A 25790-nucleotide genomic window follows, 5' to 3' on the forward strand; every position below is an offset into this window, starting at 1 on the left:
GAAGTACCTGTTTTTCTCAGAATATCTTCACTGATCATTAAGGCCTACAGAAGGGAAAACCTGCCTGACACCTGCTCAGCCAACTGTTCCTGCACTGTCACTTTCATCAGAAACGGTATTAAATTGTGAAATATCTTGACAGGCAGAGCAGAGTTAAAGATTTAAAATCCACTAGAGATTTGGATGCTGAAAATGCAGCATGTCTCTCAGAGGGGGATTGTACTGCAGGAGCAAAAGAGGAAGCTGAGCTGTCATGAGTAACACAGCTTGAGTAGTGTCAGGGTAACTAACCATGATAGCAAAGCAGCACCCTAAATCTCTGTGCTGACCCTGATACTTGGTCTGACATATTACTAAGTTTTAAACCAGTTCTCAGAGACTTTCTGGATACTGAAACAATAGCAAGGAGGGGTGAGCTGCCTATCTTAGCTCCAAAACATGTAACAATGAAGCCTGGTGATTTAATTTTAATAGCTTTTATTTAATCTACAGTGTCAGTCTTTTCAATCTCAGCCATTTTCCTGTCAGTTATGAGAAGTCCCATGTGTTTATTTTACAGCATCAATGCTTTTTAGTGTGTATCCATGTGTCACTATTTACACTGCTGACCTTTAGGTTTACTAAATATAGTCAATAAAACATAGTGCAAGGAAAACAAAGTTAATATTAGAAGACAGGCAGTGGTGCTGAATTTTTAAACTAGTGTGTTCAAATCACTTGTTCCTTTCATGAATTCAAGGAGGTTGACATAAAGGTTTCAATTTACCCCTTTCCTACCTCTTGCTATCCTGTTTTTCAAAACTCTCAAGTAAAAGCACTGGTCTTGCTTCTCCAATCAGTTTGGATACAGTAAATTATTTTCCCTTCTTTTGAGTCTGCTTTTTCTCTCAGCGAGGAACTGAGATTTCTGCTCACATATCAATAGGACAGAAGCTCTCCAACCTCTTTCAGGAGTCAGGATCAGTCATTGTGGCTGGTTCACTCATTGAAAGCTGGAGTATTTCTTCATATTCAGCTTCTGACTGTTCCAGCTTAATCTAGTTGCTTTAGATCTTTCCCTAGGTTCCCATGAACTGCTGCTATTGCTACCAGAGGACTTGCAAAAGAAGCTTCTGGAGCTTTTTTATTCCTTGTTCGTTTCTTGTTGCAACTTTCTCATACAAAGTAGTCATTCTTACTGTGAGAACACAGACCACTCTGTGACCATTTAAAAGAACTTTTACACAAGAGAACTAGTTTAATACATTTAATAATCAGAATCTAGAAAAATACCATCTCAAGAAGAAAACAAGGGATATATTTTTGTCATAATTCCCTCCCATTGCAGCAACCAAGACGAAATAAGTAGATGACTTCAGGAAGGGTGAAAGCTTTGCTTTTAGAGGTTCCTAGCAACTTGGCCTGCAGGAAGAAAACTCCATTTTTAAAAATCTGTTTGTTATGGTTGTTCTGTTGCCTCACGGGCCTGGCTGATTCAGAGTATCCTTGTTCTATGCACATGAATTGACATAAGGATTTAAACAGCAAGTGTCTGCTATTGCTAGCTTTTCTAACCCCTGGAATTTCTGATCCTGAGCTTCTTATGCTGAGGAAAGGGACATCTTTTTTGGGGCAACCTAGGGTGCAGGTCAAAGTATACAATTTCTGTTTTTCAGCTGATTCATCCTGAGCTGTTCACTGGCTTTACATAGAAGCTTGCAGCCAGTATTGAGACTACAGAAAACACAAATGTGCATAACTGTGAATCTGGCAAAAACCAGGCAGGGAATCACAGCAGCAGATACAGCTGGCACTGCCTCATCAGAGCCTCCTCTGTGGTGGAGGTGGGGGCCTATTCCTTATGTTTTTGCATTTGGGAATGTGCCTCTCAGCTGCTCGGGGAGCAAACTTTCGTCCGCAGTAGGTGCAGGCAACATAGTCTGGGTTGTCGATGGGAGGCAGTGGGGGCAGGCCTGAGACCTTGCTCCCCTTAGCGAGGGTTTGCTCCACCTGGCGGGCCTGTGACATGATGTGCATGAGAGCCTCGTGCTTCTGTTTCCAGTTGTTCTTTCTGGGTGGTGTTTTACTCTGCGGAAGGGAAAGGCAGTCAGGGCAACTGGGACCACCATCAGCCTCTATCCTCAGACTTACACTCAGAGCCCAACCAATGTCACCTGTCCTGTGCATTCCCTGTTGACATAAAACCCAGCCTGAGAGGGAGTCAGAAAGACCAGCACAAAGGAGGATGTAAAGGAAATACTGATGGAAACATCAGTATTTAGAAAGAGCTTCAGGATAACCAGAAAAGCAAGCAGTAGGGCCAAGGAACTAAAGAGGGTTGCTCCATCTCCTTTTCAGGAACAGAGCTGTCTGTTTCCACTGCCTTCATTAACAGATTGTGCTATTATCTGGATTTTCAGTCAGCTCCCTGCAGCCCCTGATGTCACAGAGCTTTACTGCAGCAGAACCACTCTGCATCCTAACTACAGCAAGGAAGTCAGCTTTCTCCAGTGGTACACCCTTGACACGTTACAAAGCCAAGTCAGGACTCCTGCCTCCATCTATGAGATTTTAAATGGATCTATTTATCCATTTGGCAAGAACCTTTCAGAGACAATAGCTGCATTGTATCCCTTAGCCCCAAGTACATGGGAAGGTGCTTGCACCTCAGTCAGAGGTTGAAGTGGAAGGAGTGGGAACAGTAGATGTGGATCCAGGGAGGCAAAGGGACTGCACTTTACCTGAGGACTCCTTGAGCTCTGCTGCTGCTGCTGCTGATACTGTTCCAGTTCTGTTCCCCTAGCTCTGGCCTTGCTAGAGTCAAACACTTTCCTCTTGGAGTCTTGGTTCTTGCCACAGATACTCATGTGTTTCTCAAGCCTTTCACAGAGAAACTTACGTTTGCAGAAGCTGCACTGTCCAAAGCCCTCCTGCTCCACAGCACTGGCAGCCTGCATGTGAGGCATCTCTGCAGATGGGTGGGCGTCACAATCTCGGTCTGAGAGAGCAGAGAGTGAAGGGCTCTGTTTGGGGGCCAGTTTTGAACAAGAAGCTAAATGCTCCGTGGGGATGTTGTCTTGTATTTTGCTGTTGTTTGTTTTGTTGTGTTTTGCGACCACCAGCCACTCCTTGAGGTTCCCCACAGCCAGTTCTTGGGGGTGGGGAGTGGTGCCAGGCTTGGGGATGGAGTCCTCTGCAGACTGTGCCCCGCTGAAGATCCCAACACCTGGCGTGTCTGCAGCTCTGAAAGTTTTCTCTTCAGGGTGCCTCATGGCCTTTTGCTCATGGGTCCTCTCCACTTCACTTTCTCTTCTCTTCTCTACCTTGATAAGCTCCTTCTCTCTTTGAATCCTCCTAAGTGTCTCCTCTGTCCTCTTTAGCTTCTCTCCAAGAAGGGCCTTTTTCTTTTGAATTGCCTCTTCTAGGTTCCTTCTATCTTCCTCCAGCTTTAGGATGTAGGCCAGCTCTCTCCTGCAGAGATGGAGAGCTGATGGTTCAGGCTGTCGTGTCCAAGGGCAGAGCACTGCAGCTAACTGAGATCTCCCAGCTGGAACCATCTCTTTGCTTATTGAGCTTGATTTACTATTTGGAGCTTCCTGCACGTGGGGGGAACTTCCAGTGCTGAGCAGTGGATCGCTTGCACTCTTGTGGTGAGAAATTGGTTGCAGGGGATATGCACGGTCCACTCCTTCTTTATGTCTGCCTAAGGACTTAGCTGACAGAGTGCAGGTCTGGTTGATGAGATACTTTCTCTCTAGTCCACCTGACTGAATGCCTCCATGCCTGGGCTTGTCCTGAGTGCTTTCTGCAGACATAGAGTAGGAATATCTTTGGTTCTTTTGTGCATAGAGATATTTTAAACTTTCCTCTTTGTCAAGTATGAGTCTACGCTGAAAGTTGTCCTTCTGGTATTTCAGTTGGGAACCAGGAGAAAATTTAGTAGCTTCCACCACAGGAGCCACCGGTGGAAAAAAATCCATTCAGTGCCTGAGAAAGAGCCTGAGATTAGAAGCTAAGCCATTACAAACAATTTTATCCAAAACTGGACAAATCTTCTCCTAACAGTTTATGCATGGATGCTGCAGACAGAGGTTATAAGTATTAGTAAAGGTTTTGTAACTTTCCTGCTTTCTATAAATCTTTACATTCCTTCCATCTAGGGAGTTTCCATGGTGCCTCTTCCAGTCCCAACCGTTTATGCAGACAGAAAGAAGACACGCTTTTATTTCTCTTTCTGTCTGAGCATTTCCTTACCATGGTAGCAACAGAAATATACTGCAATGACAGAGGAATTGTTATAGTACCCAGCCAGTTCCCCATAACGTGTCCCTTCACTTTGTCACACACATCTGACATGCAGGAGTCCGACCAAGCTCGGCACGATCTTCCTGTGGCTCGTTCCACCGCATCCCCCGAGGCGCGGCGGGGCGAGCGGGGTTACCTGCGGGGCTGCGCCCGGCGCTCCGCCGGCCTCCCTCCTCGGCAAGCTGCGCGCCGCCCGCTGCGCTCACGGCCCGAGAGACGCGACCCCTCCTGCCGCTGCCGCTGCCCGCGGCTCCCGGGGCCCCGGCGCGGAGCTGTGCCCGCCGCGCCGCCCTCGCGCTGCCGGCGGCTGTTGCCGGGAGACCGGCGCCGCTCCGGCCGGCGCGCGCCCCTGGATCGCTCCCAGCCGCGCGGCCGTTCCACCGCGGCACGAGAGCGGCGCCCGTGGGCGGCCCTGATACATTATTCATGAGAGGGTCCGAGATGCACTATTCGTGAGGCGACCCTGATGCATTATTCATGAGGCGGTCCTATATGCATTATTCGCGAGGCCATCCGATACGTATTATTCGCGAGGCGGTCGGATGGGTATTATTCACGAGGCGGCGAATGAGGGACCGGCCCGACCCCGCTACGGCTCTTCATTGGCCGCGGGAGGGAGGCCACGCCCCCGGCGGTCGGCGCGCGGCGCAGGCGCAGCGGGTCGCGCGGCGGCTGCGGCAGCCGGCGGAGCGGGAGGCGGCGGCGGTGCCGCCATGGCGGACGGCGAGGGCTTGGTGTCCGTGGACTACGAGGTGCACGGCAAGGTGCAAGGCGTGTTCTTCCGCAAGTACACCCAGGTGCGTGCCGCGGTTCCGGGGGCGTGCCCGCTGCCAGCCCGCTGCGGGCGCCTTGGAGGGGCCGAGCCCGCGGCTGAGGGCTGAGCTCCGGCTGCTGCTAAAGGGGGCCGGCATCGCGGTGCTGCTGGCAGCCCGGCCGGGTTATGTAAGCATGACTGAAGAGAGAGTTTCAGCCCCAGTATTTCGCGTGAAAGAATATATTGATTAGTGGAGTGAATCCTCTGCTGCTTTCCTGTTGCCTGAGCCACAGGAACTTCCTTGGAGGTCTGTGTCTTGCCCACAAAATTGGCTCCTGTATGCGAATGCTGTTCTATTGCTCTCTTACAGTTTGGATTAACCTCATTTTGCTCTGCATTGTCTTCTCAGGCAGAGGCTAAGAAGCTGGGGCTTGTTGGCTGGGTCCAGAATACCAGCCACGGCACTGTGCAAGGGCAAATCCAGGGTCCGGCTGTCAGGGTGAGGGAGCTGCAGGAATGGCTCAAGAAGATAGGAAGCCCCCAGTCCCGTATCAGCCGAGCAGAGTTCAGCAATGAGAAGAAGATCAAGGCGCTGGAGCACAAGGAATTCCAGATTTTGAAGTGACTTTGTCCAGGAAGAAGCAAATTCTGAAACGTGAGCTGCGCTCATGGAACATTGCCCGTCTTCCTCACTCGTTCAGTCAGCCAATGTTCAGCTTTAGAGAACTTTATTTTATTAAATTTCTAATTTATTGTTTTGTTAGTTTGATGCTCAGCTTTTCACAGATTTCCTGTGGATAGTGGAAGGGCTGTGTTGTCCCTTTTAAAGGGGCTGTTCAGGGCCAGAACCTCTGTTTCCAAGTGTATGTGGTTTCGGGAGTTGTACATGAGATAAAACTGAAATTTGTAGTGTGGTGCTCATGTGAAGAAAATCACAGGGTCAGTGCCGCTAGAAAACATCACTAAAAATATTATTTCTATGTACTAAATATCTCAGAAACAATTTATTTTATCCCAGAACTTCATATTTTCTGTAGAATAAAATTGCTTGGATTTCACCTTCTCTGTGGAATGGATGTCGGGTGGAGGGGCTGAGTGGATGACGGCCCTCGGAGCGGGGTCTGGTTGCCAAATCTGCCCCTCAGTCTCCCCGCTCGGTGCCGCTGTGCGGGAATGGCCAGGCGGGAGCCGGGCCGAGCTCCTGCCTGCCCCGGTTTCCTTGGGCCCTGTCGGGGGGATGGGGGGGGGGGGGGGAAGGAACTACAACTCCCGGCGTGCTCTTAGCCGGGCCCCGCCCACCCGCGGCTGCGCACGGGCTGTCGGCCCGCGCGAGGGGCCCGGAGGCTCGGCCCCGGCGGTCTCGCGCCGCGGCCGTTGCGGGTCCGCCTCGGTCCGGTGGGTGCTGAGGGGCCGGGGCGGGACGCGGGAGCGGGGCCCGGGGCGGCCGGGGCGAGGAGGCAGAGGGCGCTCCGCCCGTGAGGGGAGGGCACGAACAGCGTGTGCTGGCGAGCTGAGCCGCGGGTCCGCGCTGCCCTCCTCAGCCTCCGCAGACCTATCCCAGCGGCGGCACCGGGTCCCCAGGCACGGCTGGCAGGCCCGTTGAATGCCACTAGGAAACCACTAGGCGCCAAGGACTTGAAAACAGTGGGTTCCCTTTCGCATAAACAGCTTGCTCTTTGTGCCTGACACCCATTGCTAAGCGTGCTTTGCTCCTTTCCTGCGTAAGTAGGAGCAGATGCTATTTGACCAGGACTGTCAGTTTTTGTGAGGATGTAAAAACAGGAGAAAAGGATCTTTCTGCCCACTTCTTGGTGATATATACTCTATAATTCTGATGAAAATTGCAGTAGAAACCTTTTGCTTACAGGTTCTTTGAGTTTTGCCTCACACGGTAGGAGTGTGATTTGGATATGTAAAGTTTGAGAACACAGCATGTTGTTAGTAAGGAGCTTAGGCTCAGGCTCTGGCTGTCTACCCTGAAGGCGCTGACAATGTGTAGTCAGAGCATGAGCATGAAAATAATCACAGAAAAAGCCTCTGAATGCCAAGACAACTAAGAAAAGTGTATCTATGAGGATGAATGAAATAAATCAAAGTCATTTCAGGTCTTTAATTTGTATTTATTTAATTTTTCCCCCTTTATCTCTCCGTGTTTTAAGGAATATGGAGCAGTGAGCTCCCTGCAGTTTCTTATGGCTCTCATCTATCAGATTTTGACATGATCAGACGTTTGGTGGAAGATGTGCGAGCCAGGCTGCGTTCTGGAGTCACTGTCAACTCACTCGGGCAGTGTGTTGAGGAGCTTGTCCTCAATAGCATTGATGCCAAAGCAACATGTGTAGCTATCAGGGTGGATTTGGAAGCTTTTAAGATCCAGGTGGTGGACAATGGCTCTGGGATTGGGAAGGAGGACCTAAAGGCTGTTGGAAAGCGCTACTTTACCAGCAAGTGCAGCTCAGTGAGAGACTTGGAGAACCTGACTTTCTATGGCTTCAGAGGAGAGGCTTTGGCAAGTATAGCCAACATGGCTGGTGTAGTGGAAATCTCATCTAAGACCACCAGTTCAGCAAAAACATTTATGAAACTGTTTCACAATGGGCAAGCACTGGAAGTATGTGAAGCTGAATTGAACAGACCAAGTGGCGGAACTACTGTCACCGTGTGCAATCTGTTCCATCAGTTACCAGTGAGGAGAAAGTGTATGGATCCTGTGCTGGAAATTGAGAGAGTGAGACAGAAGGTAGAGGCTGTTTCGCTAATGCATCCTTCTGTTTCTCTTTCCTTAAGAAACGATGTTTCTTGTTCCATGGTGCTTCAGCTCCCTAAGACAAGAGATGTGTACTCTCGCTTTTGTCAAATTTATGGACTGGGCAGATCCCAGAAGTTGCGAGAAATAAATCACAAGTCTGGGGGATTTGAGATAAGTGGTTTTATCAGTACTGAGGGACATTACAATAAGAATATGCAGTTCTTGTATGTCAATAGGAGGCTTGTTTTAAAGACAAGACTACATAAACTAATTGATTTTTTATTAAGAAAGGAAAGTGTAATTTGCAAGGCAAAGAGTGTCCCTGCAAGCCGACAGGCTAATTCAAGTCCCGGTCGCCATCGCTGTGGGCCAGAGTTGTATGGGATCTTTATTCTCAATGTAACCTGTGCATACAGTGACTATGATGTGTGCCTGGAGCCTGCAAAGACTCTGATTGAGTTCCAGAACTGGGATGTTCTTCTAACTTGCATAGAGGAAGGAGTGAAAATATTTTTGAAACGAGAGCATTTATTTATTGAACCATGTAGTGAGGACGTCAGAGAATTTAATGAACACAATGACTTTTGTTTACATAATGCTCCAGTTCTGAAGCCTTCAATTGTTGATGAGAAGAGCATCCAGGAAAATTTTAAGAAAGCATGTAATGAAATTGTGGATTCTTATGAAATATGTAGCTTGCAATCAAAAGATGTCAAGAGGAAATCCATTACTGGGAAAAAAAGTTCAAGTCTTATAGAGTCAAGTAAAAATGTACAGGAAACTAAAAATGCCTCAGTTCAGAACACTGCTGAATCATCTGATCCATGTAGAAACAATAAAGCAGAGATTCCGTTGCCAAGCAAAGATGACACAGTTTCTGATTTAATTAAATCAAATACCTCAGAACAGAAGCCAAAATACACCAGCAGTTCCCACAAAGTATCTGATACTCGTCTGAAACCTTCAGAACATCTTTGTTCCTCTTTCAGTGGAGGAGCCAGATCAGAAATAAGGGAAATAGATGGTTTTGGTGACCTAGAGGGTTGTGCAGAGAATAATATAAAAGATGTGGGCAGCCAGCAAGGTCAAGTAATGCAGGAAAGCAATAAGGTTCTTGTCTTAAATAAGGATGTTATTCAATCACTGCTTGAGAGAGAAGACCCCACTGAAACAGCAGTGGGACCTGAAACTGTCTCTAGAAGGTCATTAATAAGACTGCCTAATGCAAGAAGAAACAGGGGAGCAGCTAAAGTGCTAGATGATGCCAGAAGAGGGGCTGTTAGTTCAATACCGTTAAAGTCACGCCTTACAGACCTTATAAAAAGCGTTGTGCAAAATGAGTCCCCACATGACTGTGAACAGACAGAAACAAATCTTGCATCAAACTCACGGTGTAGGCCTGCCCCTGTCAGTGCCAAGGATATTTTTGACCATAAAGTAAATGTGATTCAGTCTTCAAATGCTAAGGGTATTTCCAGTAATGCTAATAGAGAATATACAGCTTCTCTTACCAGAGAAGTATGCAAGACTGATGGTCATGAGAACAAAGCTTTGTCACCTCGGGTGAGGGAGGAGACAGCTCTGCCTGCTGCTACCAATAAACGACCTTATGAAACATTGAACAGTGCGGAATTGCCACTGGCAACTTCTTCAGGTATTCCTCACAAGAGGATTGTTATCAAAAACACTAGAAGGCAGATAGCTGTGCCAAGATCGCAGCCCTCTAAGAAACTGAGCTTGTCCACACAGCTAGGATCATTAGAGAAGTTCAAGAGATATTATGGGAAAGTTAAGTCTACACTACCGACACCCACGTCAGAGCAAAATGAATGTGGTCTCCCAGTTCTTAATTCAGAAACTAACTCTGACTTTTCAAAGGATGGGAATGGCAATCACGATAACTTTGGCAGTTGTGAAACTCCACCTGCAGCAGAAGATGAAGATTCTAATAATATTAGCCAAGGTTTTGGTTCCTTGGAAAAGACTTTATTTTGCAGTGGAGAAATGTCGCAGGACAAACAAGCCCTTTGTCAGAGTCCTTTGACATTGTCTGATTACTCTCTGGTTAGTTACAAAACCACAAGTTGTAGAAGATCTCCAGGATCGTTATCATCCAAACTGTCCAGAATGAAAACTGATCACAAAGAAATAGAACAACTTGGTGAACAGTTCCAAACAGACTCAAATAGAAAAGATATCCATTCTTTTGATTGTGAATCCTCAAATAATGATTTTTTGTATAATGTTTGTCAAACATACAAATCCTCAGTGGAAAAAATGAGGGAGTGTAAGTCCAGCATTTCTAAGGAGGCTGTGTGCTCGCAATCAGATGGTGTGATAGCAGAGTCTGTGAAGAGTCCTGTCAGCTCATCACCACTCAGCAATATAGAAGGAGAGTACACAGTCTCTTCAGTTTTAGCCTCACCTGCTAAAAATGATTGTACTGACATCATCTGTAAAGACAAAAGTACATTAGGTGAATCCTCAGAACAAAATATGAAAGATACTGAGGTTCCCCATGTGACCTTGCAGAGGCACTTGGAGTTCCCTAATGACAACACGAGCACAGACAATCTGAGGAATGATTCTGTCTGGCTCCAAGATTTCGATGCTTTATCGGGTAAGACAGTGTACATCAATAAAGCAACTGGACTCAGCACCTACGGCACTCCTCCTTGTGAAGGATTTCAAACTGCCTGCATTCAAGACATAACAACAATGGCTCTGAATGTTGTTTCAGAAAATGGTAAGAGGGGTGGTGGTTTTAAAAATGGAATGAGGAAAACTGTTCTTCTAGGTGCATGAAATAATCTTGCTGGCAGTACCTGAGAGCTTTTACTGCATTAGTTACTACCTTATAGTTAATAGCTGCATGGAAAACAAGAAAGTTTTGGGAACTATGGAGACAGTAAAACATTAACAGTAAAGATATTAAAAAATCTTTTAAAATAAAATTATAAAAAGAAATGTCAGCAGTATGACAATTAACTGATAGCTGCCTAGTTTTTGCTGGGCATCATGACATTCTCTGTGATAACAGTTACACATAACTGTTGTCACATATAAAGTGAGGAACATACTTCAAAGGAGGTGTACCAGAAAAGTACTGTGATTTTTACCATTTTGTCCTAAACAGTTATGTTTCTAAGAATGTGTAGTTGAAGAGAACCTTCTATTTAAAGGATCTTTCTTCAAACTGCATACAAAATTTAAAGCAGTCCTTGAAAGATAAAGAAAAAAATCTAACTTCATTGAGAATGTGTAGTCTCCTGTCCATGGACTTCAGAGGGCGGGCTGTTCTTTCACACTTTGTAGGCAGATGTTGTACAGCATTGTTGCTGTTTTGATGGTGGACCTTTTCCACTAGTGAAAGAATCCTGCATTGTATTATTTTTTCACGGGCACATTGTTCATGAGTCTTGCAGATCTGTCTAGGAATATCTCTATATTCCTGATCTAGTTTGTCTGTCTAGTACTGTCTTTGATAATTTTCCCTTTAAGGGAAAAAATGTCTGTGTTCTTGTTTTGCATTCTGTCTGTAGGCAGATTGTATGAGTGAAGATGCGGCCATTCTTGGTGTAGACTTTATTTTCTACTACATAAATTATTTTGAAAAAGTAGTTTGGACTTCTTTCTAGTTATCATGTTAAAAATTTGTCTAATCAATTGTCATGGCCTTTGGTTTGTTCCATTTTTGTCTGTTACTTCCTTGTTTGTCACCAGTCACAGAAACACTGGTGCAGTAGGTGTTTCAGTTGCTGAGCCATTCCCCCTTTGTATAATAATAGATGCCAAAAGCTTTTAATATCTATCTAAATATCTGAAGAAAATTTGATGCAAGTTTTTATTAAGCAAAACTGTTTGCAAGCGCAAATATATGCTTTTTGACTAACATTTTTGTTTCTGTGGTATACCAGTTTTGTTGCTCACAGTACTCTTTAGTAACCAGCCAAAGCCCTGAGATGCAGAACTTGACCTTCTATCTAAAATGTTGGATAGTGCATTCATGTTTATAGAGATATGTACTCTTATGCTTTCAGATGATGTACAGAAGAATCATATTAATAATATCTCTGCCAAGTCTAAAGTCTCACCAGCCTTGGAGCAAGTAAATCCTACCTTTCTGAGCAATATATATCTTGAACAAGGATTTTTCCTTCAAAAAAAACCACCAGGGAGATGACTCTTTGTCTATTACATGTATAAAATACTGGACTTGTTTTGTTACAGATGGTAGATTCTTCCCTGAACTTGAGAGATATTGTCTTTTCATGACAATAGTTATAAAAGTTATGCCAGAGTCTGAATTAGGCAGCACTCTTCAATTTGCCACAGTTTAGCAGGAACTACATCAGGCCATTTTGTCCTTTCCTCTGGGTTTTGTGACAATGGGATGCTGCGTTACTCTCAGTGCTGGGCTGCCCATTTGGATTCTTGAAAGGATTCTCAGTCCCCAGGGTCACTAGTCCTCGCTGGAAGGGAGCCAACAGTCAGGAGTCTATGGACTGGCCCAAGGTTTTATAGAGCCTTTTCACACTGAGCTTATCAGCACACAGCTCGTTTTCTTTGGCATTATCACTCTGCCTCTTTTCCTGAATGCACACCCTTAATTTCTTGGTAGAAAGGAACTTTATTAATTCATTATTATTTCACAAAGAATAGAAGACTGAATTGTACCAAAGGAAGGGTGAAATGTTTACCAACGTGCTGGAAATCTGAGCCACTTTTCTTAATACTCTTGATAACAATACAAGTTTGTAATATTAAATCATTTCTGGGTGGGTGAGAACATATTGTTGGACTAACTCTTACCTCATGTGGGCTCACTGACTTGTAGTTTTCAGTTTTACAAATTCCTGTTAACTATATTAAATATTGATAGGAATGGTGATAGACTGGCAGTTTTTCTGCTCCTTAACAGAGGGAATTCAACAATATTTAGATCTCTGATAGACTACTATATGCATCCTTTCTCTTTGGGGAAAACACTTCTGGTTGCATTAATTCTGGAAAGAATTATTACAAGTTTAAGGCATCAGCCAATTTTTACATACAGTCCTGCAGAAACCATGGTAATATTTTTACATTTCCTAAGGTGTGTATGTCTGATAATTCTCAGCTTTTTACGTATGTGTTGTTATTTCTCAATATTAGGTTGTAGAATATGTGCGATACTCAAAATTTTACACGGCTAAGCACATGCTCCTTTATAAGAATATGATAGATGTATAGCTTTTAGTAATTTTGCTTGCTGCTTATTAAGCAGCAGTAAATTTATTTCTTTGTTTAGGGTTTCAGTTCAGATGCCATCCCTTTAGAAGTGAGATTGTGCTTCCCTTCCTTCCTAGACCTCAGAAAGAGAAGACTCAGACAAGCCAGAATCTGAGAGGTAGGGCCAGCTTTCCAGGACACAGTGTTCTGTGGTAAAAACAAATAAAAAAATTCTCCCAGATGTTCCAACAGGAACCAGAATTACTCAAGGTCTGTTAACAATGGGACTGTGTGAGTCATCTCAGATCTAGAACTGGAAAAAAAAATTTTGGGTTGAAGGCAGGTTAAAGAATACTTATTTACAGGATGAAATACCCAGTTCTTTGTTGAATTATGTCATGAGTTTAAAGAATAATTACCTACTCACTTCTTTGTACTCATTCCAGCTTTGGAATGTGAAAAATAGCTTCAGTCCTCACACTTTTTTTTTTTTTGCAGTGGAAAGGATGAAATAATCTTTTTGGTATGTAACTTTGTCCAGAGGGAGTGGGTAGCTAAACAGGTCTTTCTTTCCCTACAATCCCTCCACCCCTTTTCCAGGCCTATTGAATTGTGCTGTAGCATTTTTAGGAGTCAGAAGGATGCACACTGCCCTTCCTAGTTAAAGTAGACAGTACAGAGGCCTAGTGCCATGTTTCATTATTTATTTGTACACTCTCCCCTTTTTGTGAAGGAAAAAAAAGAAATAATATTTGAGTGAGGTTGAGGTCCCCAGTGAACATTCTATTGACAGATGGTGGTAGTTCCTCTATTGTCTATGTGTTCATTCCTAGATGCTGAAGGGGAATCCCTCCAGTCATTGCTTTTGGAATGGGATAATCCTGTTTTTGTTCCCTGCCCAGAGGTAAGTATTACCTTGCATCTCATGCTGAAATAGGAGTAATTTTAGATTTTTCTTATTCTCTGACATTGGGTCCAAAATTGCAAATGTAATGATTGTTGCATATAAGTTATCCATGGATATATTACACTATGGACCTGGAAGTTTTGGTTTTTACAGACTGTTTAGATGCAAGTCATTGTTGTGGGTTTATTCAAAGAGAGGCAGGTATCAGGCTAATCTTTCATTTTACATAATTCCAAAACCAAAAAACATTGTAAGCTGTCTTTCCCTCTACAGAGATAGTCATCTCAAAATTAGAAGTTATCAAATGGCAAAATTGTAATATCGTGTCTGTCTGCTTTGTGGACAGAGATAAAATAACCCAGGTTTGAACAGGTCTTAAAAGCGTATTTTACCAAAGATGTTTTTAAAGCCTGGCAGGGTTACAGCATGTGAGAGGGAAACAATGTTGGAGCTTTTATAAAAACTTCCTTTGCTGTCATGAGGTAGCATTATCTTTAATCCTCATGTTGTGTGTGTGTAAACATATGTATGTAACCATTTCCACCTGCAAACAATAGGCATGGAGCTGCAAACCACCTGCTGGTGAGTTTCTGGAAGGGAACACTTCTGTTCAGCCTTGCAGTGACGTGTGCTCTGACTCATTCCGGGGTAATGCAGCCTTTGTAAGCCATCCCCTGAGAGCTCACGTAGGCTGATCATTAACTTCAGCTTTTGATAACTACTTGGAATCAGCTGGATGCATTGAAATTAGCAGGTAATAGCCAGATGGGAAAGATATGTGGTGGTAGAAGCAAAGGTATTGCCAGGTGGTTTTTTAGTTGCTGTTATTCTTGTATAGAAAGCTTGGTTTGTGAAATGCAGAGTTATTTCTAGTTTTTGTTAAAATGGTTCATTGGGAGTATCTGCTCTGTGTGTTTGGGGTTTTTTGCCGCACTGTTGAACTTTTCCTTGATGTGGAATCCTGTTTTTACAGATTGCAGTTGATGTGACCAGCGGTCAGGCTGACAGTCTGGCTGTGAAAATTCACAATATCTTGTATCCTTATCGTTTCACCAAAGACATGGTTCATTCAATGCAGGTACAATATAATCTATTACTAGCTTTCATCCCTGAAATCCTACTCAGCAGATGGGATTTGCTGGTGTTTCTACCTGCTAGGAAAGAAATATCCAGGAAAACAGTTCACATTCCTAATTTTCACAAGCACTAACAGAATTCTTGGTGATATGTGATACCAGCAGGCATGTGTGTCATGCCATATCCTGGTATCATCTCATGGTTAACCAGCTATCTGCAAGTGACTCTAAAGTTACTTGACTAGTATGATTAGATCAAAATCAAGAGATAGCCGTTACTGCTGCTTAGAAACATTATTAACTAAATAATAGTTCAAAGTACAGTTTTTATATTTGTTGTTTAGCATTTTCTTAGTTCTTATTTCTATTAAATTTGTGCCCTGTATCTTCCTTTTTTATTTACCTTAGAAATGGAATTCCTTAGTAGAGTGATTTCAAAATCAAATCCAAGTTTTAATGGAAAAACTTGAAATTTCACCCTAAAATTTATGTCTGCACTTAAAAGTGGTTTTTAATAGTGGCATAATAACATCAAGTTTTATTATTTCAGTGGTTTTTTTGAGTGTTAAAAGCTAATGTAAATATAAGTCTTCAGCTTACATATGCGATGTTTGCTTGGGTAGGAATGTCAGAGTGGATTCTCTCCCTCTCTTGCATCCCAGTGACAAAAGGCCTACAGGTCCAGCTGACACTTCTCTTATGCAGTCAGGCTGCTGACTTTGAGATTGCAGGTTCTGACTGTGTGAGGCATGGTAATGTTCATCTCCAGGGTGGAGATGATTCAAGTGATTCCCTTACTTACGTTGTGACTGCATGAATAATAGGAATAAATAAAGTTACTGTAGTGAACAGGTTATGTTTCACAAAGACAAGAGAGGAAAGATGGAGAATAGAAGGTACCATTTGTCTGTTTTCTCATAATAGGAACTGTTCTTTAAAACTTACTGAATGTTTCTGTGATTACCTGTATTGTGTTTTCCTTTCTACCTTTTTAAGAAGGCAAAGCTAGAGGAAGTTACTACTTTCTATCTCTGAAAAAACAAAATACTACCTCCAGTACCCTACAGCAATTTTGAGAATCTCTCTACAAAGATTAAAAGCAGAAAATGTTGCATCATGCAACAGGAAAAGAATAAAAAGAATCATTAGTCTTGTGTCCCTGCAAAGAAATAGAGTAATCCATTAATTTTTACCTACCAGGTGAACAATGCACATGTTGTGAAACAGAGAATTCAGGGTGAGCTGTCTATGTAACATTGGGAGAAATTCCTCCATAACACCATATCTGTATATTTGAAATCTAACAATAAGATACTGAAAGCATTGTGCACCTCATCTCAGTATTGCGTGTTGCTCTGGTTGATTTCTTATGCTTGAGTGGAAAGTGGAATCAAGTCACAGAGGCAAATTCTGCATCAAAAATGAAGGAAAAAACTCTTCCTTTCTTCTGCAGATGATTATCAAGTTAAAAAAAAGTTGTTTACATTCTCTTTTGGTGATAGCAACAGATCAATTACTCAGAGTCACTGTGCACAGCTTTCATTCCCAACTCAAGGAGGTTTCTACATGGCCATTTCATTCACCTTAGAACAGTTAGTACTCATGACCTTGTTATTATCTTTGAAAAAGTTTATCCAGATTTTTTAAAATTTGAAACTTTCTCTTAGATCCATTTAGATAAACTGTTTTGTGAGCATTTAATGGTCATTTGACCTTCTGCCAGTATTATCTTTTAGCTTAAATAATGTCTTCTTTTTCCATATTTAGTTCCCCAATGTATTGATGAAGAATAACTATGTAGCTTCTCAGTCCAGTTTTGCTGGGCCTTTTGGGTTAGGAAAGATGTGGCTTCCAGTCCTCTAGTCATCATAGTAGCTATTTGTTGTTCTTGATCCATTTTGATTGTTGTTTCTTTTGTTTGCCTTCATTTTAAAGATAATTGTACTGCCCTATAATGAGTTTTTTGAGTATCTTACAGGTTCTTCAGCAAGTGGACAATAAATTTATCGCTTGTTTAATTAACACTAGGAATGGAATGGAGAAAAAGGCAGGTAAGACTGGTTAATAGCATGAAGTTGAGGTGGCTGTCAAGTGGACTGCAGAGGGAGCACTGTCCTATTTGTAATCTCTTCTTGCCTTGGGCTGATATTGTTAGTAGAGGAAAACCTTAGTCTTTGCTTGAAATTTCTTGGATCTTCTTTATCTTTATTTTGGACATTGTTGAGTGTTCCTACCGCCTTCAGATTAATGTTATAAAAATAGATGTACTCAAATTGCTAATATCTTTCAGTCTCTGTTCACAGTGTCTGGACATATTCATTGTTGAAGCTTTCTGAAGCTGTACAGAAAAGGCATTCAAAATCAGTAGGTTTTGTAATGTTTTAAAAGATAGTGTCAAACAGAACAGTTTATAGGTAATCTCAGCTCTCATTCTGAAGTTAGATGAACATGTCAATAAACAAGAGTTTCTGACTCAATTTAGTTACCTAATTTAACCACCATTTTGGATCACTGAATTTCTGTTCTGTGGTAACTTTATGTTCTGCCAACACAGTCTCCTCCTCACTTTGTTTCTGTGAAACAAGCTGATACTTATCTTCCAAATGTGACTTCTGAGAAGTGGTTATTCTTTCTGACCCCTGCAGTTGCCTGGTACAAAGTTGCCTATTTCTCATCTGTTGTGGTACATTTTTAGATGGAAACCTCCTGATTTTGGTGGACCAACATGCAGCTCATGAACGGATCCGCTTGGAGCAGCTGATTGCAGGTGAGGATTCAGGTGGTCTAAGAAACAAATAGTCAGTGCACAGAAAAGTACAAATGAGCTCTCTGGCATGTACACAACCAATAGGATATCTATCCATTTAACATCTTTATCCTGATCCCTAGAAGAGTGCAGACATTCAGTATCTGTAGCAATCATAATATTGGCAGCTGAAAATTCTTACAGCCTTTCCAAAAAAAAAAAGATATGCTCCCTACCCACAGAACTATTGAACTAAAATAGTCCTGACATAATGAAAGAGCAGGAAGACTGATAGGAAAAACAATGAAGAGGAAATAAAACAACATCAATAAGTTTGTGTGGTTATACTGTGAAGAATAAGACATGGGATGCTGAATAAAGAGTCTAGTTCATTTGGTTCCTTTTTAGCTGAATACTGTGCTTAAAGCCTAAAATTTCCTAAAACAGTCTGACTGTTTGCAAAGGGATAATAGTCTTCTGTGTAAGCTCATTAGCCATTGGTTTCAGTGTTAAAAAGCACAATAGCCATCCATCAAGCACTTAAAAATCATTGACCTTCTCTCACACCAACAAACACTGTGCAGTTCCTGCCGAGTGTTCCAGGAACTCTGCTCCTTTTGGTCAGGTACTGAAAAAAGGTAAAGACTGAAGGGAGAAATTCTTAATGAATAGTATTTTAACTCCATTTATATCTGACTTTCTGTGGAAAAACTGTTCTCTCTGAGTTGAACCAAATATATCAGTAGGTTGTTTTGCTATTTAGAGTGACTCTTTTTTGGAACTGGTGGGAAAAAACAAAGTGGCATTAACCAACGCTTCCCCAGAGACTGGATGTCTGGTTTGTGACATTCCCAGTCCTCCACAAGTTTCAAGAGAAGGCATTCTGTGGTCATTTTTTAATCCAAGCAGAGGATTACATGCCAAACCAGAGGGTCATTAAGGGTAATGCCTCCGTAAATATTTTAAGAGGGATACTTCTAAATGTTTCATTCACAGATTCCTATGAGAAGGAAGCTGCAGCATGTGGCAAGAAGAAAATACTGTCATCCTCCATCTCTCCCCCTTTGGAGATTGAAGTTACTGAAGAGCAAAGAAGATTTCTACGGTTAGTGGTGACAAATAGCTCTCAGTTTTGGGGGATGGCTCTGTTGATCAGGAAGATGTCTATATACTATGACCATGAAACTCAGGAGAAAAATTGTTGATTCTTTCCTGAGCATAGCCCAGTTGGCTCTCTCTGTACTGAGGGAAATGGATACGCTTCTTAGGCACGTTGTTACAACATCTCAAGACAAAACCCTGGGGTGTCCCATTTTTGTGCCTTGCAATGTGCTCTGATTTCCCTGGGAAAGTAAACCTTCATGTGTGGGCCAGAAGAGTGCCAAAGCAGCTTCCAACAGTTCCTCCTGTCTGGGGCTCAGGACCTGGGAGTGCTCAAAGGACTGCAGTGCCCAGACTGTCGACCTAGGTACTGACTTTACAGGCACTTTCTGAGAAGAGGAGGATGGGGTATGGAAAGTCTGTATTGTGAATCCTTCAAAAACACATTCCTTTTTCCTAGGTGACTGCCAAGAGTAACTAATGAACACTGTTTCCCAAATGTTTCAGAATGGTGACCTAGCTACAATTAGGATATTTAACTTTTGTTCTTCAAGAGTTTAGATACAGATTTCTTGTTGGACTATTGCAGACCTATTGGAGACTCATCAAACTTTCTTTTCCCCCACATCCCTCTCTGTCGCCTACCACATCCATTTGTGAGGTTTCTTCAGTGCATTGTTCTGAATTTTTAGATGAAGTTCTGTCAGTGTTACCTCATTACTGTTCTTTTTTCTTTTTTGTGATTCCTGTGGCAAGCTCAACAGCTGCTGATTCAGTCCTTATTAAGATTGTTGCCTACTACAGAGATACACTTGCTTAGTGTTGATCATATTTCAGTAATATTTGGATTTTTTTTTTGTTCCCACCTCTCAATGATGTTGTTGCTAACATCACAATATTTGTAATGCCTCTTCTTCAACTTTGATTTATTTTTGCTCTCATCTATGAATGTCTCTCATTTCTAATAGATCTACTTTAGAGAATGGAAGGCTAAAATTGAATACAGTATTCCAAGTGGGAGAATCCCATTGATTTGTACAGTAGCTTTGCAGTTGTGCCCGTTTTCTGTTAATTATATCCACACCTGAAATTTTGTCTCTTTTTTTGTCTACTGCTGCTTGCATGAGCTGCTTCTATGTGCATGGTCAAGGCAAAAAAACAGAGTAGTGGAGGTTATTTTTTGAATTTCTGTTGTTTATGTAGAAGCCAGCCAAAAGTAGAAATAGATTAAATTACTTCTGATAATTTGTATTTATTTGTCTTTAGGTGGAGTAAATTCTGGTTTCCTGCCCATTTTTCATTCATCCTACTGATTTCTATTCTATTTTTCTTCTATTTTTCTACTTGTTTTAAATTCTGATTGAGTTCAACTTTGTCTCTATCTAGTCTCAGCTGACCGAAATAATTTTGTGCTTTCTACAAATTTGCTTGCTTGACCATGCTTCTTCTTTTCCACATCATTAATAAACAATCATGAAGATACAGATGAGGACTCGTGTTGAACACTGACCATCTGTTGCCAGCACACCTTGCTTCCGTAGTCTCTAAATCATAATAGATGTTCCTTCTCTATCCATGACAACCTTTTGCATTTCCTTTTTTATCTACTTTTAAGTGGTGACATGAAAGACTTTTTGAAAGAGCTAATAAATTATGAGAGATACTATTTTCATCAGGTAAATCACAAACATTCTACAAGACTGAGAAAGGAAGTAACTCAAAAAGGCATGTGTTTCTTCTAAGGACACTGGTTGAATATTCAGCACAGAGGGATGCCAGTTGTGATTTTCAGCAAGAAGCTTACTGGTGCTAGCTTACTAGTACTTTTATTGTGTGACTTAATAATTTTTCAGTATGTATTAGCAGTTCATCCCTTGGCAATTGCTCTGTGAGACTATCATTACTAGAAAGTTAGGAATTAAAAGTATTATGTGAAAGTCTAAATTCTGTTGTTATTGTTACTCTCAGACTGTGACTGTATTCTGTGGTAAAGTTTGGTGTAATAAAATAAAATAACCTAAAAGACCTTTCACTTCAGCTGTGCTTGCAATTTAATCGTTCAGCTGGACCTCTGGTTCACCTGCAGCTTTGGTTCTGTTATTTATCTACTAGGCATTGTAGTAATGCATTGTTCTGTTGACTCTCTTGAACTTCCTTCTTTATTTTTTCCTTTAATAATAATAAAAAAAAATAGAAAAGCCCAGTTGACTTCAATAGCTGCTTGGATTTTGTAATTTCATTCACAATAGGCTTTTTGTCTTTCTTTCTGTATAGCCTGCTGAAGGCTATACATGTCTTCTTTTTTTTTAAATAGAATTTCACAAGTCACGTTCATATGGAGGCTAATAATTGCACTATTCTCATTATTGATTTAGGTAAGTTTAGATTTGCTTCTTTCTATTTTTTGCTCAAGGAATTTCTTTTCTAGAACTAACCTTTACCACCTTTGTTTTAAGTGAATACTCCCTGAATTAATAAAGTATATATTGTTACAGTTGTTTTCGTTTTGGAGATAAGCTCTCGTCTGTCTTTGAAGTCTCATTTTTGTGTGTATTTTTCCATCCACAGGCTGACATATGTCATAATTAACTAGAGGTTGTTCTTTCCTGTATTCTCTTTGCTTAACAGGATATAAAGTTCATTAAACCATCATAAATTTCTTAAAATACTTTTTCCATTTTAAGAATTTGCTCATATGTGTTAATTGAAATCACAGTTCTTTTAGATTAGACTTAAAGTAGTCTTAACGCTGTGTAATTTCAATATTTGGAATGTTTGTATGTTGAACCAGACATCTCGTGCACCTTCAGAAAAGGCAGATTTATAGATTTAGAAACAAAGCCTCTCTTCACATAACACAGGAACTCTTAGATCTTGTAGTTGTGGAACATGAAAAATGCATGGTTATTGGAGTGAAAAAACATGTCTGAATGTAAGCTGGAAAGGCACAATTACTTGGAATCTCATGAGGCATGGATTTCGAGATGGGAACTGTTACAGGAAGTGATATGAGAACCCATGTATGTGGACAGAAATACAGAAATATTTACATGTGCTGTGGCGTCATAGACACAGTGGTTGATGTCTTATTTCTCTTGTTTTTTTTTTCCTCAGATGCTGCTACAAAAATTTGGAGGACTTGGGTCTTGAATTATCATTTCCTGAGACAAACAACTCCTTGATTCTTGTGAGGAAAGTGCCAATGTGTTTTATAGAAAGAGAAGCCAATGAATTACGGCGGAAAAGACAACCTATCACTAAAAGTATTGTGGAGGTCAGCTGTGCATATGGTGAAGTTATGATAGTGGGTCTTGTTCTGTCTCCATGGCCCAGGGAATTACAGGATCTCTGTTTTGAAGGAGACAATCAAGTCCCCTGGCAAATGTGAATGCCATCCCTTTTTTGTAGCTAAAGTCCCCAAACTGAAATCACTGAACTATAACTGAAATGACGGAAGACTGTTTCAGACTTGGACTAGTGGAGAAGCTAAGAAAAACTGTATATAGCAAAGATATTTTAACTGATTACTGCATAATGCTTGAATGGACAGTAAATGCTTGCAGGAACAGAAAAATAACTAAATGAAGGAACAGTAAAATGAATAAGGAATAACAATATTTATGTATCAGCGTTGCTTCCATGAAATCTCTATGTCAGTGGGGCTTTCTAAAAACCACTGTTTCAGATGTTCTGCAGTTTTAGGGTGAGAAATTTCTAAAGTGATTACTTGCAGTGGGAGGTTAGGATTTTCACCTAGGTCTTCTAGACCGTGGTCAGTGTACTACAAACAGTATCACTTTTTCTTATTCTGGCAGTCACACAGTAAGTTATACACAGATATGAACAAAGTAGGATAGGGGGATGGAAGGGAAAAATAGCAACTGATGACATTGCCTTTTTTATTTCTAGGAGCTTATTCAAGAACAAGTTGAGGTGAGTTGCTGTCTACTTCTAGAGTTGACTATAACATCCAGTGCTTACTGCGTGAATCAAAGGGAGCCTGTTGAGCTTCAAATGAGAGAGTGGGCTAAATAATCCCCTAGCTTTTCTTCATTTTGAGTTTCCTTTGTGTTACAGTTCTTTTTTCTCATATTAAATGGAAAGTAACCTGATGTTCCCTTACTGCTTTTAGCTATTGCAGACCACAAGAGGAGGAGCGCGAGGGACACTGCCTCTGACGTTTCTGAAGGTGTTAGCTTCCCAGGCCTGTCACGGTAGGGAAACTCTACTTTTCTTTCATTCTTTCTTTCTTTTTGGCTTTTTTTTCCCCCCAAACCTTTGTCTCTACACATCATCCTCCCTGGGACAGTGTTTGGATGTGTTTGAAGCTATTGTAGGGTTAAAGATTATATCTTAGGGATGAGGAGGTAATGCTCATGGACAGCACTAAGGGATAAACAATACTCCCCCAATTTATTAATGTATGGGCCTAACATACTTCCCTTCATGTGAAACATACAGTTCTGAGATGCATTTATCTGTGTGTGCTCTAAACCATTCAAATAACAGCTCTGTGATGGGCCAAGGGGGAAGGTGCTACAATCTGCTTGAAAGCATGCAGGAAAGAACGCTTAACCACTCTTTCCAAATTTTTAATTTCCTTCAAGTATCCCAAGTGGTAGTTTAAGTGTGCCTGCAACATTTCAAGTGCTTTTGGAAGGAGTGTGGTAAAAATTTACATCTTCTCAGGGAACTGTTTCTTTGCAGCACCTGGCAATGAGCAGGTCTGGTCTTGACTGCAGTAGTTCCAGCATCTTGTTGCAATTCCTGTGCCATATACAGTATCAATGAGCTCACACTGAAAGGGCAAATGTGAACCAGAAGTATCTGTTTTCTCAACAGTGTCTCAGTTTTCAATTGGCAGTCAATAGGTTTTGGGTTTTTGTGTCTAAAAAAGTCTCAAGGCTGAAAGCATATTGCAGATGGTCTTTTGCATCTGTGAAGGTTGAAGTTTGCAAACACCTCTGGAATAACTCCCTAATGTTGTGCTTGAATTTCCTCTGGATGCCTTTAAGTGCTCACTTGTGAGAATGCACCCAGTGGCAGGGCTAGCACTTGGTTTCAGAAGTGACACCAGCCACTCAAGCCTGTGAAACTGTTATTAACTGTTGTCTTGGTTTAATACTTCTTGATTTGTGAACTGTTTCCAATTTCAGCTGTAACACACACACACAAAAAGCCCATTTGCCTCTTGCAACCTTACCTGAAATGCCAAAATGTAATAATCTTACCATCCATCAGACTTGGACTGTGTTAAAGTTTAAGCCATGAAAAGCTGATCTCCTTATACAGCAGACTCTAACTGAGCCAAGCCTCAAGTCTGCCACACTGCAGCCTTTGGGTTGCCTTTGCAGCCTCTCAGCTAATCTCTGGGAGATGCCCCCAAAGTTTTCACTGAAAACCACAGCTGTAGAAGGAAGTGGAGTCCTCTTTGGCAGCAGGGGCAAGAATGTGTCTCTTTTTCAGGAGCTATTAAGTTTAATGAGCATTTGACTTTGGAGGAGAGCTGCAGGCTTATTGAAGCTTTGTCATCTTGTAAGCTACCCTTCCAGTGTGCTCATGGAAGACCTTCAATGCTGCCTCTTGCAGACATAGACCATCTACAGCAGGAAAAACAGGTACTGTGTGGGACACACCTCTGGTAATCCGTGCTCTGGGTTATCAGAGGCGCATCACATATGTGTGCTAGAGCTGAGATCATGCTGTTTGAAACCACCACCACTGGCCTTATATTACTTCACTTGTTACATATTGTTACCAATAAAATGAAACTTTAGGACAAAAGCCATCTGTCCTACAAACACTTAAGCAAGGATCTTATCATACATTATTTGAATAGTCACACTGACTTGAAGAGTGTCCTTAAGGTTAAGTATACATTTAAAGTGCTTGCAGTTTTGAAGTGTAAAATTGGAAAGCATGGGAATTCTGAAATTCTGCTAGTGGCAAAGATGCTAATTAAACTAACGCTTACTTCCCCAAAGTTTAAGATGCTATAAAATGGGGATAAAGCACAGGAATAGCAACATTTATTATACAATCATAGAATGGTTTGGGTTGAAAGGGACCTCAAAGATCATCTTGTTGCCATGACTACGAACACCTTCCACTAGACAAGGTTATATTTAAATTATATTTAAATCAAGTTACATTTAAATTTAAAACAAAATCATTACTCCTCCCTTTTGCTATTACTGTGCTTTATTGTTATTAAATTGGATTCTGTTGAAAGTCAGGTGGGACTTTGAATTAGATATTAACTTAGGAATTACTGTATTAGGGCAAAGAGTATGGAAACACTGAAACTTATTTACTTAGCTATGACTTGTGCTTAATTTTTCTCCCTCCAGCCTAAACCTAATTTAACTAGACTTAGGAAGATGGCAAGAGCATGGCAGCTATTTGGAAAAAAAAAAGAACCTATTTAAAAAAAGTTAAAACTGTAAACTGCAACCAGTAGAAGCACTGGTATGATCCATGATCCTGTGGATAGACTACCCTGTGTGAAGCCAAGTTCTGAGCCAGTGCAGTCACCAAAGCTCTCCTTTGACTACTGACCGAAGGAGCAGAGCCTAGCCAGGAGAACATGGCAGGAGGAGCCCACCCTTGGAGCCTGGAGAAGCATCTTCAACCTTAAGGAATAGCGCTGTAAGTCCGGGCGCTATGTCACTGCTGCACTGCTGGGTGTAAGGAGTTGCAGCCACTTGCAGCTACTGAAGCAAAGCACTTCTTTTCTGCAAGCACAGCATAATTCTGCATAATAGAGAGGGGAATTTTAATTAGTACTATAAAGTATTTTATAGTACTTTGAAAATTGGAAGGTATTTTTTAATAAAGTTCACATTCAACTCACTCCTTGGGCTCATGGCAGTGGTTGGAAAGAGGTTCGACCAGCTTCGTAGTATAGATAGGCCAACTTAGACTCAAGAAACACTTAACCTGGCAATGAATGACACACACAG

The 25790-nt window shown here is 41.7% G+C and overlaps 3 protein-coding genes across 9 annotated transcripts; 2 read left to right on the forward strand and 1 right to left on the reverse strand.

Moving 5' to 3' along the window:
- Nucleotides 1-1231: 1231 nt before the first annotated feature.
- ZC2HC1C (zinc finger C2HC-type containing 1C) lies at nucleotides 1232-4827 on the reverse strand. The gene is made up of 3 exons (XM_074542610.1): nucleotides 4421-4827; nucleotides 2721-3966; nucleotides 1232-2067 (listed from the first exon to the last, which is right to left on the reverse strand). Exons 2-3 carry the CDS (start codon nucleotides 3957-3959, stop codon nucleotides 1801-1803), a joined length of 1506 nt encoding a protein of 501 aa, XP_074398711.1. The 5' UTR covers nucleotides 3960-3966; nucleotides 4421-4827; the 3' UTR covers nucleotides 1232-1800.
- Nucleotides 4828-4913: 86 nt separating this feature from the next.
- On the forward strand, nucleotides 4914-6096 carry ACYP1 (acylphosphatase 1). Its single transcript, XM_074542612.1, has 2 exons — nucleotides 4914-5081; nucleotides 5448-6096. Exons 1-2 carry the CDS (start codon nucleotides 4998-5000, stop codon nucleotides 5661-5663), a joined length of 300 nt encoding a protein of 99 aa, XP_074398713.1. The 5' UTR covers nucleotides 4914-4997; the 3' UTR covers nucleotides 5664-6096.
- Nucleotides 6097-6332: 236 nt separating this feature from the next.
- Nucleotides 6333-25680, forward strand: MLH3 (mutL homolog 3). 7 transcript variants are annotated; one of them, XM_074542602.1, is made up of 13 exons: nucleotides 6333-6433; nucleotides 7198-10533; nucleotides 13078-13176; nucleotides 13832-13902; nucleotides 14879-14983; nucleotides 16960-17032; nucleotides 17677-17748; nucleotides 18724-18832; nucleotides 21943-22102; nucleotides 22738-22761; nucleotides 22961-23042; nucleotides 24295-24446; nucleotides 25179-25680. In XM_074542602.1, exons 2-13 carry the CDS (start codon nucleotides 7257-7259, stop codon nucleotides 25254-25256), a joined length of 4302 nt encoding a protein of 1433 aa, XP_074398703.1. In that variant the 5' UTR covers nucleotides 6333-6433; nucleotides 7198-7256; the 3' UTR covers nucleotides 25257-25680. The 7 variants fall into 7 exon arrangements, with proteins under 7 accessions (XP_074398703.1, XP_074398704.1, XP_074398705.1 ...); XM_074542603.1 differs by lacking the exon at nucleotides 13078-13176; XM_074542604.1 differs by lacking the exons at nucleotides 22738-22761; nucleotides 22961-23042; nucleotides 24295-24446; nucleotides 25179-25680 and adding an exon at nucleotides 21143-21203 and having other exon boundaries at nucleotides 21943-22080.
- Nucleotides 25681-25790: the final 110 nt, after the last annotated feature.

This window comes from Zonotrichia albicollis, chromosome 6 (genome assembly GCF_047830755.1).
Source record: "Zonotrichia albicollis isolate bZonAlb1 chromosome 6, bZonAlb1.hap1, whole genome shotgun sequence".
Taxonomy (NCBI): Eukaryota; Metazoa; Chordata; class Aves; order Passeriformes; family Passerellidae; genus Zonotrichia; species Zonotrichia albicollis.

What these genes read in the sequence shown, in the direction of transcription:
- ZC2HC1C (XM_074542610.1), bottom strand. Translation starts at nt 3,959, where the DNA reads ATGGATTTTTTTCCACCGGTGGCTCCTGTGGTGGAAGCTACTAAATTT. An exon ending in AGAGCTCAAGGAGTCCTCAG is followed by an intron (nt 2,068 to 2,720) that starts GTAAAGTGCAGT and finishes TCCCTTCCGCAG; the next exon opens with AGTAAAACACCACCCAGAAA.
- ACYP1 (XM_074542612.1), top strand. Translation starts at nt 4,998, where the DNA reads ATGGCGGACGGCGAGGGCTTGGTGTCCGTGGACTACGAGGTGCACGGC. An exon ending in TCTTCCGCAAGTACACCCAG is followed by an intron (nt 5,082 to 5,447) that starts GTGCGTGCCGCG and finishes TTGTCTTCTCAG; the next exon opens with GCAGAGGCTAAGAAGCTGGG.
- MLH3 (XM_074542602.1), top strand. Translation starts at nt 7,257, where the DNA reads ATGATCAGACGTTTGGTGGAAGATGTGCGAGCCAGGCTGCGTTCTGGA. An exon ending in TTATTCAAGAACAAGTTGAG is followed by an intron (nt 22,762 to 22,960) that starts GTGAGTTGCTGT and finishes TACTGCTTTTAG; the next exon opens with CTATTGCAGACCACAAGAGG. An exon ending in AGCTTCCCAGGCCTGTCACG is followed by an intron (nt 23,043 to 24,294) that starts GTAGGGAAACTC and finishes TCTCTTTTTCAG; the next exon opens with GAGCTATTAAGTTTAATGAG.